This window comes from Buceros rhinoceros, unplaced genomic scaffold, assembly GCF_000710305.1.
Source record: "Buceros rhinoceros silvestris isolate BGI_N320 unplaced genomic scaffold, ASM71030v1 scaffold33512, whole genome shotgun sequence".
NCBI classification, from domain to species: domain Eukaryota; kingdom Metazoa; phylum Chordata; class Aves; order Bucerotiformes; family Bucerotidae; genus Buceros; species Buceros rhinoceros.
Window position 1 is genome coordinate 1,059 of NW_010401339.1, and position 17,737 is coordinate 18,795.

General features: G+C 40.5%; 1 protein-coding gene across 1 annotated transcript in view; it reads left to right on the forward strand.

Moving 5' to 3' along the window:
* Positions 1 to 5,452: 5,452 nt before the first annotated feature.
* LOC104490009 (UV-stimulated scaffold protein A-like) overlaps positions 5,453 to 17,737 on the forward strand; it is a gene marked incomplete at its 5' end in the record, with an annotated part of 16,774 nt that continues 4,489 nt past the window's right edge. The window contains 5 exons of the mRNA XM_010132235.1: positions 5,453 to 5,630; positions 6,680 to 6,841; positions 11,679 to 11,862; positions 12,719 to 12,830; positions 17,498 to 17,681. Of these exons, the coding sequence (XP_010130537.1) occupies positions 5,453 to 5,630; positions 6,680 to 6,841; positions 11,679 to 11,862; positions 12,719 to 12,830; positions 17,498 to 17,681 (820 nt within the window). The remainder of the gene's footprint in view (positions 5,631 to 6,679; positions 6,842 to 11,678; positions 11,863 to 12,718; positions 12,831 to 17,497; positions 17,682 to 17,737) is intronic.

Genomic DNA, 17,737 nt, shown 5'->3' on the forward strand with positions numbered 1-17,737 from the left:
GGCTGGTCAACTGCTTTCATCAGCTACAGGCCAAGTTAACCAAATGATAGTGCCCTGCCTTACTTGGAATGAAAATAAATGGGTTTGATGACATTATTATTTGGGAATGAACTTGCGGAGGTTCTGCTGATGGTTGAATCACTAAATGGACACGCGCGTGTTGGGAAATGGAAATTAAAAATCATACTTAAGCTTTTCCTTTCCCCACTACAATGATTTCTCAGTTTGTTTGCATTCTGCTTTAAAGGCCTAATAGCTTTTTAGTCTGCTTTGATTTGTCTAGTCTCCATACTCCAGGAAGTTCCTGAGGGAATTCTTCCTGCCTGCGAAGAACATGGTGAACAGTTTCACATGGAGAAACAGCTCGGTGGAGACCACAGCAAAATCAAACCCACTGACTTCAGAGTGCATGGAACTGGATTTGAGACTTAGAATTATCTAGGCTAAATAAGGACTTGTGGGTATTAATTGACTTCTTCAAAGGGAAAAAAACAAATCAGGTTTTGCAGGGGAAAGGACAAGCAGAATGACCTACGTACCTGTCACTGCCCTGTGAAAGTTGGGTTCCGTTTTCCCAGATTTGGAAAATGCTGTTAACACACATTTATGTTCTCTCTCTAGACGAGTCTAGTATTTAGAATAAGATTTCTGTTAATGCTATAAATCTTTAAAAAAGAAATCATGCATGGTTGTTACATGATTGGAATAGCATGTACTGATTTACCACAAATGTGTAGATTACAGGTATTCAGCATTAAAGTTAGGACCCCGCTCCTGAACTGCTACAGTCAAACACATGTTGTGTGGACTCAATTCTTCTTAGCATATACAACATTAGAAATATTTAATTATAAATTTACAAGTGAGATTGCCTCATCCTATTAGTATTTTTTGAATATGGATGTAGAAGTATTTTACTGAGATATTTCTTCTTATACATCCTCTTCCATTGATCATGCAAACCCTTCCCCACTCTCAGGCAAGGTCCTTCTATGTAAATAAGGTTCCCAGGAAATCTGGGAAGACATGGACTATGTTTCATTGCTATTGAAGTTCTTGGAACTGAACAGTCATGCAGAGGATGCTGACAATACCTGCCGAGTGGTCTGTGATAGTAGTGTGCCTCGCAGGAACTCTGCAATGGCCAGGGGCTGCAGGACGGTAAGCAAGAAGTTAAAAGGTCAAGATGTCACGAGTAGAGGGGTTTTAGTCAAAACTCTGTTTCTTTGGTTTATTTTGATTCTTAGCTACGACTGTGAAACAACGATAGGGTTAATTAATGAGAATTAACATTATAACAAATTGACATATTCTGTACTTCCAGTAAGCCAAAGTATTTATGTAATGTTAATTAACTCTTCCAATTGACTAGCATAGTTGTTAGCTTTTTCTCTCTTTATTTGAATTTCTGAAGTAGAATTCTACGTAACTGTGAAGGAGCATAGCTGCATTCAGAAGCGCTGGGGACATCTGTTTTTGTTGTTTAGAACCTCTGATTATAAAAGCGTAATTGACAGGGAAGTATTATTATGTGCAGTTGGCCATGTCATAAGTTGCTTTGAGTGCACACACAGCTTACGTGTGCTGTGAGGATATTTGCTAAAGTCACCTCTGCCGTTTCAGCATCCTTCCCTTGGAGCTGCATGGAGCACTGTGTTTAGTGGTGTTCAAGGGGGAGATGATAAGCTGGCTGTCTAAAATTAGAGAGGAAGTTTTCTATCACAATAAGTGGTTAGTGTTACCCCTGTACAAATTCGTTAAAGGTTTTGGTCAGAGTGGATATTTTTATTATTTTTTCCTCATTTTAGAGTTCTGTGTAGTTCTGTCCAGGAGAAGAGCCTGATTTGGTTGCTTTTTTTAGTTACAGAGAGATGAAATTTGATCCCAGTTAAAACAAACAAACAACCCCCCCAAACCAATCAACCAAAACACCACCAAACTGAATAGTCCTTTAGTTGTGATAATTTCATAAAGATCAGATAACTGTGGCATATAGTTCCAATCTCCATCTCTTAGGAGCAGTGAAACCTCCAGAGATGACCAAGTCTTCCTCTTCCTCCCATTTGATCACCAAGGTTAATGCTGTTCTCACACACATTTGTGCGTGGAGAGGTGCAGCAGAACCAATCCTAACACTCTGGGGCTGTTTGGAAGCAATGCCCCAGACGTTGACTTGAAGCCTCTGCGCTGCAGGTCTGGATGAAGCAAGCTTTGCAAAGTTCTGTTCACGTAGCAGTGAAGCTGCTTGTGCTTCCTGAGCAAAATACGTGGGCACTATAGAGGGAAAAATTGTGCCTGAACTGCTGGATTTTCCTGATGGTCTTGGAGAGTGTCTGTAGGAAGTATAAACCACGTATATTCAGCTTGACTAAGATTCAACAAATGGGAACCAGAAATTATTCTATTTTTTGTTTCAGGCACGTTGAAGTCCGTAACACTTGTTTATATTCTATCTCTGTTTTTTCAATTAAACTTCAGTGAATCTGAAGTAGCTAGATTTCTTCTAAATCCACACAGCTGAGGAAACCTGTGCTTGCTCTTTCTCTGAATTTTCACTGAGGGGCTTTTATCTCCCCTTAATCCCACCATTTCTGTCAGGACATAATCTCTTTCTCAAATTTACATTTTAATTACAAGGCCAGCTGAACTAGCTAAAATCAATAATGTCAGCATTCAGCAGCCTAACTTCAGCTGAAACCCCAGCCTCTCTCTTTCCTTCCATCGATTTATCTTGAGAACATGGTCTACTTTATTGCTTCAGGCAAATAGGTGCCATTTGGCCAATTTAAACAAAAAAGGGGATTTGAACATTTTTATGAGTCTTTCTTAAAGGTACTGTTGGAACAATTTGAACCCAGATACTGTGTAAAATAAAATGCGCAGAACAGCAGAATTCTTAAGAGGAATTTTACTTTTAAAACTGCACTTAATCCCCTCTATGTCTTAAACTCAAACCAAACCCCACCCTGATGCCGGCCACCATTAAGTGTGGCTGGCTGCGTGGTGACTCTTGTCGTTATCTTACTAGCAAAGGCTAATTTTACAAACAATTCTTTTTAACAAAATCCACGGTAGAGGTGGTGTTACTGGTGTCGGAGTGTATATACCTTCAGCCATTTTTCTGTTGATGGTTTAAAATAAGAAATCGATGGGAGAATATTTTGTTCTTGTAACTCTTAAGAATTCCTGTATTGATCTTCTGGGGGTGATTTTATCTACCTAAATGTCACATTGTCCGTTTATCTCTCTCGCCTTTTCTGTGTGGTGCTGACTGCTTGTCTCTGCCGTTCACATCCTCTCCCCCTCAGACAAAATCTGGGGAGTGAATGAGCAGTCATGCTGTCCTTAAACACGATGGGAAGAAAATGGAATGAAACCACGGTTTCATGAGAACTTGTAGTACAGATATATGCTCATACTCTCCCTAAAGAGGGGAAGAAGGTGTGGGACGCTTACCTGCAGCCTTCTGACTTCGAGACAGTTTGTAAATAGTGTGTGTGCCCTCAGAACTGTGGCTTTAAACAGAGCTTCTCAGAAAGATATCCTTGGGTTTATTTAAAAAAAAAAATTAAAAAATGCTAAATAGAGCCTAAGCAATTCCACGTTACTGATATAGCCTGTCACGTATTTTTCTCAGCTGACCTTGTTCATGCCAAAGGGCCTGTTTGTTGGTAGCTGTTTCTATTGTAAAAGAAAGTTTACTCTTGCAAACCCTGGTGATTCCGAACAGTGGTAATAGCAGACTGTCATCAAGTTAATTCTGTTTCGCTTTGATACAAAGCACCTCAGAAGGACTTTTGCCCTATCTAGCCTACGACAGGAGCTGGGATGGAGGCCTATCCTGCTCCCTTCCCAGATACAGAAATTCAAGATTCCTCCCTTAGTATTTCACTGAAGTGCTCTTTAAAGAATGGTTTTTGGAGGCACAGTTATCCCTCTTGAATGGCAAGTCTGCAGCCTAATAAATGTCTTGAGATAATTTCTTTTGCTATTTAGCCTAGATATTTCTCTGCTTAGTTCCATCCTATTATGCTTAATTACCATTTCCCTCATTGCTAGTCCTTTGGCTAATTTTGAGACCCTTTTCCAATACACATATTAGTCCTTTAAATGATTTTTTTTTTTTAAGAATGTTCTTTAAAGCCTTATTGACTTTGGGAAGGGAAATTAGATAACGAGGTGAACATGCCATGTTGTTACTGGCCTCTGCCCTGAATTGCCTTGCCCTTAAAACATCTTCCTTCCTTGATACCAGTATAAGCCATACTAGAGAGAGATGTGGGTTCTCAGATGGTCAGAATACTCCTCATCCTTGAGAGTATTCTGGGGCTCGCTCTCCTCTCTGGAGTCTGTAGAAGTGACTGAAATGACCATTCACTGCATGCAGCAAAATTTAAAGGCTGCGCATGCACACAAGCCAGATCCAACTGGATGTCACCAACTGAGCTGTTGGTGCTGGACAGCAGTGCCTGCTGCTGCCTTGCAATGGGCTTGTTCCTCGGGTGTCGCTCAGTCATTTACTGACTCCTGAGCATCCTCTGGGGGTATATCCATTGCTTCTGCCAGCACTTGGGTATTTTATCTTGGCGAATTGTGTGTTCTAGTATCTGTGAAAGGTGAATGCTCTCTAGATAATTCTGTTTTCAGAATATTTCGGAATCAAAACTCAACTGTTCTTGGTGGTGCTGCCCCTGAACAAGTCAGGAACTAAAAAAAGATCTGTTTTGTTTTACATTCTCAGCTCTGAAGGATCAGTATCATAGCTGAGAAATCATCAAAGACACACTTTGTTTTTTCACCGGCTGCGCTTTCCTGCCAGCCGTGCTGGGTGACAGAGGTTCCTGATGTCACAGCCATGTGTGGCAGTGAATCCACCACCCAGAAGTGATTTCACTGTGCCCAGCTCTAGGAGTTTTAGCAGGACTTCTTGCTGAGACAGCACAAGGAATTCGTCTCAGCACACAGGAGAATATGGATGTATGCCTCTCCTTTTGCTTTCTGCTGCTGTTAGATCTCTTTCGGGACTCTAGGTGTTACACAGTAGTGCCAATAGTTCCTTTCTTCTGTTTTACCGTGGTATAACCTTGAGTACAGAAACGACGTCCTAGCAAGCAGATGTGACTCTAAAAACATGTCTGCTAAAAGCAGTATTGCTGTTTAGGCAAACATGCAATGCTCAGTTCTTCTTTCCAAGGTGGAGTAACATAATTCTTTGTGGTCACACCATGTCATACAAGTCTAAAAGTTCACTTGCTGCAGTTAGTTAGTCAGTATGTTTCTGTTCCGAAACAAGAAAAATTTCACAGGCAGGATTTTTGCGCTGTCTGAGTGGGATTGATGTCTGATGCAAACAGAAAGCAGTAAGACCTGTAATCAGCAGCTGGAGCTGCCCCACAGTGAAGCGTTGAGGGTGGGAGAAGTGAATCATTCCTAAACTTTTTTTTTTCTCCAGGGCTAGAGCCTCAGTCACCTCCAAAAGCACCAGTGGGGAAGACGTCAACAGGACCAGCTCAGCTCAGCTCCCACACCCAGCTGAGAGAGAATGAAGATGAACTTGATCCAACCTGTGCCGCTGCCACACTGAAACTTATTAGAGACAAACTGCCAAAGTTACCACCTCCACATGCCAGGTTTTCTTGGTTTTAATTCTTGTAGAAGCCTCTTTCTCTTACTTGTATCTATGAGGTGTGACAGCACACATGAAAGTGCGCATGAAATGGGCAGACTGTTAAGGCTGTCTTGGTGTTCTTTAGAAGTTACAATTCTTTTACTGAGATGAATATTCACTGCTTAATATTTGGGATTTTGTTAGTGATTGCACCGGGATCTTAAGAAACCTTTTATTTCTCCCTTGGTTTATGTTTTATTTGGGGTAATTGGCCTTGATGAAAATAGAGTTGCTTTCTCTCCCAACCAAAAAACCATCCGCATTTATTGGAGTCATTTTGGGTTTGCAACTAAACAGAACATACCCTAATAGTACATGAGAAAGAAGTTTCAACCACCTCTTGGTTCCTAGTGACTTATGCTGTCAGTGCTGCCTGGAGACTTGTTATACTGATTCTAAAGACATGTTTGTTGTCAGTCCTGCTCAAAGCTTGGTGAAACTCCAGCTTTGTCTGGCATTTGTCTGTGATTTGGGGATAAGTCTGGAGTAATCTACTCCTTAGTGGCATGTTCCTGAAAAGATACTTGTACATTGGCCACAAAAGCCTCCAAAGCCTAGCAAACTGGAATTTAATGTCAGAAAGAGAAAAGGGTTTGCTTCATTTGAACTCTGGAGTTTGGAGTATTTGGGTGTGTATTTTTATTTTTAACCTTCAAAAAGTTAATGCCTGAGTAAGGTGACTAGGACCGTTTGCAGCCCTATCAGTGAATGACTGAGGTCTCCATAGCAGTACTGTGGTTTTTGAGGACTAATGAATTCTGAAGCGTTGCACAATGAATATCATAATTCTTTAGCTGGATGAGCAGTTCCGCTTTGTGCTGCCATGTGTTGTATTTAGCGTGTGGTGTTATGGTCTATATCCTCTTTAAACAGGAAGAAAAAAAAAGACAATCCCATAAAGGTAGTTGTAGTCCTAGATCTAGGATAATATTAGTGTTGGTGTGAAAATTTTATGAAAAAAGACAAGAGAGCTGTTGTGATCATTGCTGTTCCATGTTGACTTTTCATCAGCTTTTCCCATGACTCTGCAACTACTGAGCCGGCAGCCTTGGAAGAGCTGGACAGTAAGAGAAGAAAACTAGAAGAAGAGCGAGCTAAAGCTCCCCTCATGCCTTTTGGATTAGACCTTCACTACTGGGGACAGGATCAGCCAAGTGCTGGGAAGATTCTCAAGTAATGCTCTTTTTCATTTTAGACAAATTAAACAAATATATGGGTTTACTTGTCCTCAGAGGTCATGCAATGGGGTGCCTGCTGTTTCTTTTGCTAATTACTTCTCTCCTTTCCCTTGTGTTGTAGGACCTATAAACAAAGCCAGAAATTCTACCTTTAAAGGTTATTAGTTTTGAGAAGGTGTGATACTCATTAAATATCCTTTGATGCTTCAAAGCACTTTTTTTTTTTTCCCTGTGCTTTTCATGTTTGTGTATTATTTGCAGCATGGCCTCACTTACTCCGATTTAAATTGCTACCTCGTTACGCTAAGTACTATGCAAGTGCATGATTGGTGTTCCCTCTGCTGGAGACCTTACAGCCTAAACAAATAAGCAGGCAAGGTAGGAGAAAGGCCAGCGAGGTGTGGGGGGTATTTCACCTGACTTTGCAGAGTGGTGACTGAGGAAATGGATATGCTTGTTCAGTCACGCGAGAAATAGGTGGTAGTTACCGGATCAGCTTTGGATCTCTCACTTTCCACTCCGATCTGGGAAGGTTTTGTGTTTCTTGGGCATGACTTAGGGAAGGCTTTAGCAATGCTGGGGAGAAGAGATGGTAGGTATACATCAGAACTTACTACTAGCAGTCAGGTTTAAAACCCCTTTTTAGCACCAGTGTGTTTCTATGAAAGTTGGGATGCAAAGTTCTCCCTCTGTGTATAAATTTCGTTTAAGTCCACCAGAACTTTAGTATCGGTGTGTACCATACCTGGCTTGAAAAAAGCAAAAATCATTGACAAAAATCAGACTCGCATGTTCTTAGCAGTTCTACTTCAACTTACGTTGTTTCCTTACCAAAACAAACAAACAAAAAAACCCCAACCCATAATCACAGTGCCAAGGCAGTGTTTGCAGAAAGGAACAAGAGGAAAGCTTTGTCCCTGTATCTGATTGCGTAGAATGGTGAATATCTTTTAAATTATTGAAAGCTGGTGAAATTTGCTGTGTAACAGTGCTTTAACACAGTCACTCCAAGCTCCGGGTTCTGTCCTATGTGGTGTAAGCTGTTCAAAGCCTATAACATGATTAAGGTTTTCAGCAGGGCTTGAAGAAGCATTTGTCTGAGATAATGCCGAAAAGGTAGTAAGGCTTTATTTTACATTGCAAATGAGTTATTCAAGTCATAAGTGAAATCAGAGGCATATTTCACTGCCTATCTGCCTTGTGCTGTACTGTTTTATTTTTATGCTTTTCAATAAAATAGAGGGCACTCTTTTGAACCTTATAGTCTATAACTATAGATATGCTGATCTAACTAAGGACAATTTGAGTAACTGCACACACAATACCGGGTTTCTATGAAAGTCAGGATGCAATACACACACTGGGTATAAAATATATTCATTGAAAAGTTAAGATAGTCATTGGCCAAGTCTTTTAACTTTTCTGTATGCACACATACTCTCTTTATAACTTTCATAGGGGAAAAGAGCAAACCCCAAACCCAGACAACATATAGGGAATGCATATGGAATTTGAATTTTTAATATCGGAAGTGGAAAAGTCTTTCCCCTTTGCCTCTGTAACCCTACACTTACTTAATTACAGCCTTTACAATAAATTAAGATTTTGATAGTGAGACTGGAGCTCCCAGGAAGATGATTTTCCAAAGAAGTTTTGTTTAGCTGGTAAATAATGAACTGTCACCTTCTCTAGAAGGTGACCATAACCACGGGCTTTACAGTAAGTTATACCCAACCATTTTTCCTACTTCTGCCTTCACTCATGCGACTCATTAGCTAGTTACTAGTTACTTGGTAAGTCCATAAAGCTGTACAGTGCTGATACTTGGGGTGGTGTGTACTGCACAGCGTTGGGCTCTGCAGATTCTGCTATGCCAGCTTAGCCAACCATGGTGGATAGCATGAGCCTTCCAAACTCATCTGCTCTCCTCCTCGAATTAAATGAGCTTGCTCTTAGGATCAGAGTAAATTTGCTGGTGCAGCGTTTTTTATGACCGTCTGGGATATTTGAAGTAGCTCGTTTGGCATGTGCTCCAGGATCTCTGTATGCATCATACTGGTTTTAGAATCTATATTTATTCAAGGCTTTTATAATCCATCATCTCAGCAAGAAAGTTGATAAAAATTTGGAGAAAGAGTGCACCATTTCTCCAGGAGCTGGATTTGCTTTTAGATTTCAGTTAACCATTATTAGTCTTTCCTTCCTCCTAACATGTAGCTGCCGAATCCATTAAAGCCTCTTTTATTTGTCTAGATCAGTAACACTTTCTGTGAGTGCGAGTGGGGTGTTGATTTTCTAGTTGATTATCTGTTCCCCTTCTGATTCCTTCTACAAAAAGGTTTTACTTGTAACATGCACCATCTTTTGAAAGATCTCGTTCTGTGTTTTTGTAATGTTGCTTAAATTGCAGCAGCAGGAAATCAGAAAACTTTGGGAATTAGCGCTGCATTGTTCTTTCCTCACCTGTTTGTAAGTCGTGTTGGAAGAAAATAAGTTACATGCTTGTAGTAAACAATAATATTTATTAACATCTGTGTAGGAATCAGGCTATTTTAAGTCCAGTTCCCACATACTGATCAATGATACTATCATAGAGGAAAACATACTGAGATTTGTTGCAGATTAGGGGGGTGGGGGCCAGAAAAAATATTCAATGGAACTTTTGCATAACTGGAAAGGTTGGCATGGACAGCTGTTAAATGCTTCATCTTTTTCATGTAACTGTCACTTGATGATTTGGGGGAGATCAGACCACCAAAGGACACCAGAATTTGTAAAGAGATTCTCTAAGGCTGCCTGGCACACAGGAATCCTGTGTGGTGTCTTTCTAGGAATGCTTTCCCCTCCTTGTGTCGGTAAGGTCTGTAACAGAGCGAGCAGGCAGTCTCGCTTTCAGCATTATACTGAGGCTAAACAAGTAAGAAATATTTCGTTCTTTTATTTACTGTCTATCGTACAATCTTCCACATAATGTTGGAAGCTAAATTACTGTATCTTTCAAACGTTTGTCCAAAGTCCTGTTGGTATGTTAAAAGGATCCTTAGAGCTCTTTTTTAGGTTATAGCTTGCAGAACTGTGTGATTGAAAACTTCTTTTTACACCAAAAGTTGTGGAAACATATTACTGTGTTTAGTGCTGAACTAGCCTCCACCACATTTCTTTTGCTTTTACCTCCTAATTTCCTAGAAGAAAGTTATTCGTCATTTATGGCGGGTTGGAGTTTTTCTGGCACTAGCAAAGTATATTCGATGAAGAAATGATTGGATAGCATGGATCTCTCTAACAAGGATTTTACTTGTTGGTCATTTTTCTGATGATTTGGCAAATCAGTATGGCTTTGACATTGTTCTATGTCTTTTCCACCTAGTTCTAAGCTCTTTACATTGTTTTAAATAGTCAACTATCGCAGTAAAACCCACAGCTATGTATGTTGTAGGTTGCTGCAATCAGATCATTTCCTCTTTTTTTTTTTTTTCCATGTCTTCTGCTGAAAACTTGTTTGGATAAAATTCCTCAAAGCTCTTCAGGCCCACTGAAGTAACTATTTAAGTATTGGCTTGCGTGCTTTGCTGACTTGAGATCATTGTGATTAGTGAAGCCAGTGTTCACGTATTTGTGGCTCTGCAGTACCCAGAAGGCAAAGTCTCAGAACTAGGAATGATATCCGAGGATATTAATGAGGGAGAGGGATTGGATATGGATAGAGAATATCCTCTCAAATGAGTCCAGGACTGATTGGGTGGAAGAGCTATGTGGAAGAAAGGGATTGCAAAGGTCCTTTGTGAATTTTGAGTCCTGATCAAGACATCTGTCATCTAGATGTCTCCATTTTGCTTGTAATAAGCAGCAGATGTACAGGCTGGAATTTTTTTGCTTAGTTTAGCTGTATTTTTTTCTTTCATATTTCCTTAAATTTGGGATGAGATTGTTGTTGTTTAATTTCAGATGTCTTAGATATCTGAGTTTCAGCTGGTCACCCTGATTTCATGATTAGAAGGAAACATTTACCATCAGAGGGACAGTCATTGCGTCCTGAGATTAGCATCTGAAGGTTGTGAGGTAATTACTCTCTGGGGTTGCCTGTTTCTCACCACAGACTATTGGCAGCTAAAATGAAGAAATATAGCTACCGTTGAGAAAATGTTAAAATAAGCCATTACTCAAGGGGCTTTGCTCCCCTTACCCTCACTCCCCACATCCACTGACCTGGCACAGTCTTTGTGTATTTGCCTGTATGTGTCTGTTAATATAGATGAGATCTCTAATTTTAAAATAGGTTTTCAATGGGTTAGCTTAATTTCCTAAAGGAACACCCCGTAAGTTTCTCAGACTTACGGATACTGTGAAGGAGAGCCTGGAAGAAGGCTTGGCTGGTGGATGGCTTCTTCCTTGGTCTCAGTACATCACAGCATGCTCTGCTTTCAGCTCCTGCTTCCCTGCTGCTACAGGAGTACAGTTACCTGGGATAAGATCAGACAAGGCCAAACTGCTTCCTCCCTGATATATTTTCCGTGTTTAAACACAGGAGTATTTTGTTCTGAAGAATGTTAACTACAGAATCACAAAGTTACTCCCTGAAACTGGCTATCAGATAACTGGCTCTGAATGTCAGGTAACAGGTTCAACAAGAAACCAATACTAGGCAGGCTTCAGTGATACTTTAAAAACATCTTCATAATGTAAGTCGTGAGAAGAGTAGATTCCAGGTTTTTCTAATTCCTAGTAAAGCTTCCCTTCCTTTTACATGTAAGTTACCACAGGATGATACTGGTATCTTTATGTGCTTTCTTACAAGTTTGTCTGTGAATAATTTTCATTCATTGTTTTCACAGATTTGCTTCTGAGCATCGATTTTGGGCACCCAGTGAAGTAGAGGAAGAGGTGGAAAATAAAGAAATAACTGAAATGTTAAAAACTAGATACATAACATTTGCTGGCAAGTTTGAACCGGTGAAACACAAATGTCGAGCACCGATGCCTGATGGAAGTCTGTGTGAAAGACAAGATCGGATTAAGGTGGGCGCCACTTTCCCTAACTTTCAGGGTATGTGCTATGTGGAGGAGAGCTCGTTAAAACACCTCCACAAGAGTTTATTTCACATTGTAAATATGGCTCTGGGGAGTGGAAGAAAACTGTGTCTGGAGAGGTTTGCTGTTGATATATGCTTCATATGGGAAGCATCCTTTTCATTAGGAAGCTCTGAACATTTAAGGAACTCTCAAAGTTTTAGCATTCATCATAGCTGTTTATATTTTATTTATTACTATTGGTATACAAGTACCTGGCAGAAGAGCAGAGACAAGAGACAATTGGTGCTTAAAAGTTTTCCTCATTTACAGACATGTTTGTAATTAACTGTTTTTAGAAACTCGGGTACTTGAGGGGCAAAGAGATTTTATTTAGAAATTAGGTATTACGAAAACTAAATCCTACACAGCCTGAAATTGAGCCCTGTTGAGCAGAAATACTTAAACACTTTGATCAAATATCCCCGTTCTTCCTGTATTATCTGAGAGTGAAGGATCTCAATGCACTAAATACCTTGAATGGGATTGTTACTGGACTGGGATATACCATAAACAACAACATAGGACGCAGCATCGGTGCCCTTGATCCAGACTTGGCAGGATGTGCTGCCTGGCCTCTTGAAATCGCATATTCATATCACAAAGAGCTTATATCTTTGAGATTCTGACAAAGACATGATGTTTAGGCGATCTTGATGCTTTCTGTGGAGGAAAGGCAGTCAAGTGTGGAGTTCTGTCACTTGATGCCAGTGTCTGGCTTTAAGCTATGTTCAATAACCTGTAAGCATTTTCTTTTAATTCAGAAGTTCTGAGATTTTTTTTTTCCCCCCCTTTCTTTCTGAAGTGCCCTTTCCACGGAAAGATAATTCCTCGTGATGACTCTGGGATTCCTGTTAACGCAGAAGACAGAGCCAGAGAAGAAAAGATGCGGTTTGAGAAGCAAGCAGCTCAGCCAGGTAATGTATATAACGGTATATAATGTATATACCATTATATAATGTATATAATGGTAATGTTAGCATCGCTGTGTTGCCGTGAGTGTTGGCAGAGTGGGGTTTTTGTCACAGAATCATTTTGGTTGAAAGAGACTTCCAAGATCATCGAGTCCAACTATTCATCCAGCACTGCCAGGTCACCACTAAACCCATGTCTCTCAGCATCACATCTAAACATCACAGCTTGTTTTTCCTTTATCATATTCTATATTTCTCTATCTTCTCAATTACTACTTGTGTTTCAGAAGGAGAATTCTTGGCCTTGTTACACTGTGCGTCTGTGCAGCATCACTAGAAAATACTCTGAACTAGGGAAACCCTCACCTTGGGCTTTATTTTATTGGCATTGTAACTAGTCTGGATGTTCTAATTGGTGTGACGTTTGTGACGGGCTCACCAAAGGGAGGAAGCAGATCTGTGCTGTTTAATTGTTTATGTGTTACTGCACAGTGCTCTGCATTTTGTTTTTAAACAATGGGGATGGGAAGCAAAACAAATGGTCTTCTCCTTGCTCCTGGATGCTGCTTTCAGGTGTGGAGGGAAGACTCCTCCTTGTCCAAGATTATTTGGGCATTTTTAGCCAGGATAAAGCTCTGGACTGGTGCATGAGGAATGCTGGCAATGAGAAAGACAGCAAGCAAGGAATGCACAGGCAGGAGCCTTCCAGGGAGAATAAGAGACTTTTTTGCAATAGTACAACTAAGCCTCATTAGCGATGGACAGAAGGCAGATTTTCATAGAGCACCAGAGTGACTGCAGCCAGGAAACTACTGGAAGTCGATGGACTGCAAAGGAAGATGGGAGAGACAGATCTATCCAGCAAAGACAAAGTATGACTGGAGGGGACGGATTTGTTTTCAAGGCTTTTATTTAATTTGCCTTCCTCCAGAAGGTCTTTGTTTTCTCTGTTTTAAGCTATATATTCTAGGAGAGTTTTCTGCATTGTAATTAAACTTACCCATAGGCTTTATCGTTTCGATAACTTCCAGTATATTCCCTTTAAGAAGTAAGTTCTCTCTTAAGCTCTGACTGACTGGGTATTTTACCAGTTTCAGTGTCATACATATTACTAATGAGGCTACTAGACCTTTCACAAAAACCCTTCAGAGCATAATGAACAGCTGCTGATCTGTTGTCTGCAAGGGTCTGTGTCGAATGACCGAGGATTTGAACACAGAACTGATCCACCCGGTTTCCTTTAATACTGATTTGGCCACCTTTGAGTGGCTGTGCTCGGCAATTCCCAGTATCACACCAGTGCAGCAGTTACTGGACACCAGTTGGTATTTGCACGTGTCAAAGCGCTGCATTTGCAGACAGTTTCCGTCCTTGTCTAGGTGCAGTGAAGTGCTTCCAGCCAACAGCAAGGGGCACGGTTGGATTGTCGCAGCAAAACTAGGGTGAGGGATGTGGAGAGTTCCCAATTTAGTTACAACAAACTAAAACTAGCCAATTAAACTAGTAGGTGCTTTTGAGGAACTAGTTTCAAACTAGAAACTGATACTGTGGTATAAAAATCACTTGCACTGAAAAATATTGATTTTTTTTTTTTTTTTTTTTTTTCCTGTGAAATTGCCATTGCTTGAGGCTAGACCTATTTATTTTTATTCCAGTGTCAGCTCGGTGGTGTTAGAGACTTCTCACCCCTGGCCCACAAGGTTGTGTGTGTTAGTCCCAAACCAATGTTGACATTGCTGTGCTGCATTATGGAGTACTGCTGTTGAGCTGAGATGTAACACAAAGGTCCATCCCATCTCTCTGGGGAGATCCTGAACAAGCTATGGCACTTAATTTATAGGACGAAACCGTGGAGGCTGCTAAAGCCATCTACGTATACCAGATGTCACTAAATACTGTAAGCCACCACGTCTTGTGGCTTGCTTTTTTCCTGTGCCTTGCTGTTTTTATATTTGTTTTATAATATTTTCAACAACCTTTTATGGCCTTTTTTTGTTTGTTTTGGGCCTGTGGGTTGGGTGGGGGTGTTTGGTTGACTTGCACTGGGGTTTGGTGGGGGTTTTTTTTACCAAGGACTTGAAGCAAATCTGAGCAGTGCTGTTACGGAAAATATACCAGTAGGAACCCACTGTGCAGTAAGTGCTTTGGTCTTACGGTTGACAAAATCATTTGCTAATGATGACAGTTTGAAAAATTTTGAAAAAAAAAAAAAAATTAGACTTAGGGGATCAGTTGCATGGTTAAATTGCGCCAAAATTCTTCCTGCATCTTTTTCGTTTTGGGTGGTAGGTTTATTTTCATCCTTGTGCGACCACATTTGCTAATGATGACAGTTTGAAAAATTTTGAAAAAAAAAAAAAATTAGACTTAGGGGATCAGTTGCATGGTTAAATTGCGCCAAAATTCTTCCTGCATCTTTTTCGTTTTGGGTGGTAGGTTTATTTTCATCCTTGTGCGACCAAAGGGGGAAAAACATGATGTAAAATAGTTTTGTGATAATGACTATGTTTTGACAACACCGTCACTGTTATTGTGGAGCATTTTTTAGATTTGGACAGAATTTTAAACTCTAGCTAATGTCCACAAAACGGTGCTTTGGGCTCTTCAGTCCTGAAACAATGAATCAGGTGGGATTACGCTGACCTGCTAATCTGCAGTGTTCATCCTTTTCCAATAGTTCGCACACAGGAGCAAATTAAGTGCCTATTTTTTGTGTCAGCCCTGAAGAGTATCTGGTTTTTCAGCCCTTAGTGACTTGTTAACAAACAGGTATCAGGACAGGCTGGTGAAGGCAGGCCGCTGGCCAGTCAGATGTGAAATAGCATCTCTTTACTAACTACAGTATTGATTCCCGCCTACCCTTGCAAACTGTGTAATTTTCTTTTCCCTGCCGCTAAACTCAGTAACAATGTATGAAGAGCTTTAGGGGCCCATCAATGCTCAAAAAGGCTGCTCTTCCCTGGCATTCTATTGATTTTTCTCAAAGGCTTTTAAATTGCTCCTTCATTTTACTCAAATGCTCATTTCATCTCTAGTGGATGCCAGCGTTTTTTTGTTGTGTTTAAACAATTGCTCCATTCTCTGGGTTCCTAAACTGTGACGCCTTCTTATTACTGGGAGATAAACTGTTTAGACAGTTTTCCTTAATCTTGGATTAATCGTTCCTGTATCTGAATTGTGCTGTTCTGTATTCCCTCACTTCAAAAAAAAAAAAAGTCTGTGAGGTCTTATGATCTATCAAGTATATGTGTTCTATTTTCTCCTTCTATACTTCTCCTGCTCAGTTCTTTCACAGCTTCATTTTCCTCCTGCTTTTTGGGGCGTTGTATTTTAATCAGTGCTTGCTTTCAGGTATCGTAGTAGATTAGATCTAACCTTTCCTTGGAAAATTGCTCTGGGGTTCCTAAACACCGTGTTCTTCAGTGAGGACATTGCCTTGACCTTCCTGAAGTGTTGTTACTGGTATTTGTCACACTCGGTGACCGCCTTGGTGTGTAAGTGAAGTCATGTGGCTGTTTAGGACTTTTTATTTCTCTGTATCTACTTAGATGTTAAACAAGGGTAGTAGACGTTGGTGTTACAGTTTCTGCAGGCAAGAAGAGCAGCTGACATATGGGAAACTATATGACGTGTGACAGGCAATTACCGGTTGTTAAAATACAGAAATCTGACATTTATGTTGAGTTTGGACCATGTTACTCTTTGAAGTGGCACCGGCTACATTTTTTCCAATCCATTCCCTCCAAGTCTTTATATGCCATTTTTCTAAATTTCCCTTTGAAGATATCCATCCTCTAGCCTTACTTTTCTTTTCTACTCTGTCCTGTTACCTTGTTCTGACATGCTAAAGAGGAGAGACCACGGCTTCCTCGGAGTTTACAGTCTGAATCGTTCATGCTTTTTCCTCTGGTGGCATCTGTGACCAGAACCCACTTATGTTGTATGGCTGGATTCTGAAGCACTAAGGTTCTGATAAAACTGTAAAACAAGTTTTGGATGAGATAAATTAACCCTTGTGTTATTGGTAAGAGAAGAAACTTGATTTAGATCATTAAACTGAGGAAGCGTGTGATACTTGAAGTAGTATCTTCTCCAGATGCAAAACTGGGCTCGTGGCAAGAGGGTCGTGTTGTCTTGTTCAAGAATGCTATTTCGGTGTCAGATACCAGTTCATGTTTTGAAGCGAATATGATTCTTTGATGCAGAGAAGTTACAGTGTTGTCACTCCTCCTCTGCTCAGAAGTTACCATATTCCATGTTTTCAGGTTTGTTTATAAGATTATTCTGAATTTATTCCTGGAGATTAGTTCCTCAGCTACGTTGCTGGTGTTTTGTTCAATTTCTAAATAATAATCACTGTGTTTATGTCACCTCTCCTACATGGAATAGTTTCCTTGGAATTTTGCTACTGTGCTACTTCAAAAACTTGACTTAAGTCTTCCTACAGAACAGTTTCATCTGCAGCAGCTAAAAACTGATACTAATCCCAGACTGGCAGGGCTTTTCATCAAGAGGTGGTGTTTTGCTCAACTGCTCTACCCTCCCCTTTTGTTGTGTGTGCAGCTTACAGCACAGTGGCTCTGCCTAGCAGTGACAAGAACCTGTGCCTTAGGAGACTGCAAGTTCTGCCTGGGTTTGGAGGTTGAGTGCCTGCCTTTTCTTTTACACAGAGTGGCGGGATCCAGAATTCATGAGAGAGGTTGAAGCGGCTACAGGAGTGGATCTTGGTTCCTCTAAAAGTAGTGGAAAAGGAGATAAAAAGAAAGGGAAGAAGAAAAAATACCCCAATCTGACGGACCTGAAGCAGCAGGCTAACACTTCCCGTTCCCGGCTGGAGAAGAAAGTCTTCGATAAGTAAGATGCTTACATTCTCCAAGGCCTGCTAAATTGCTGTTCCCTTGGTTTCAGCA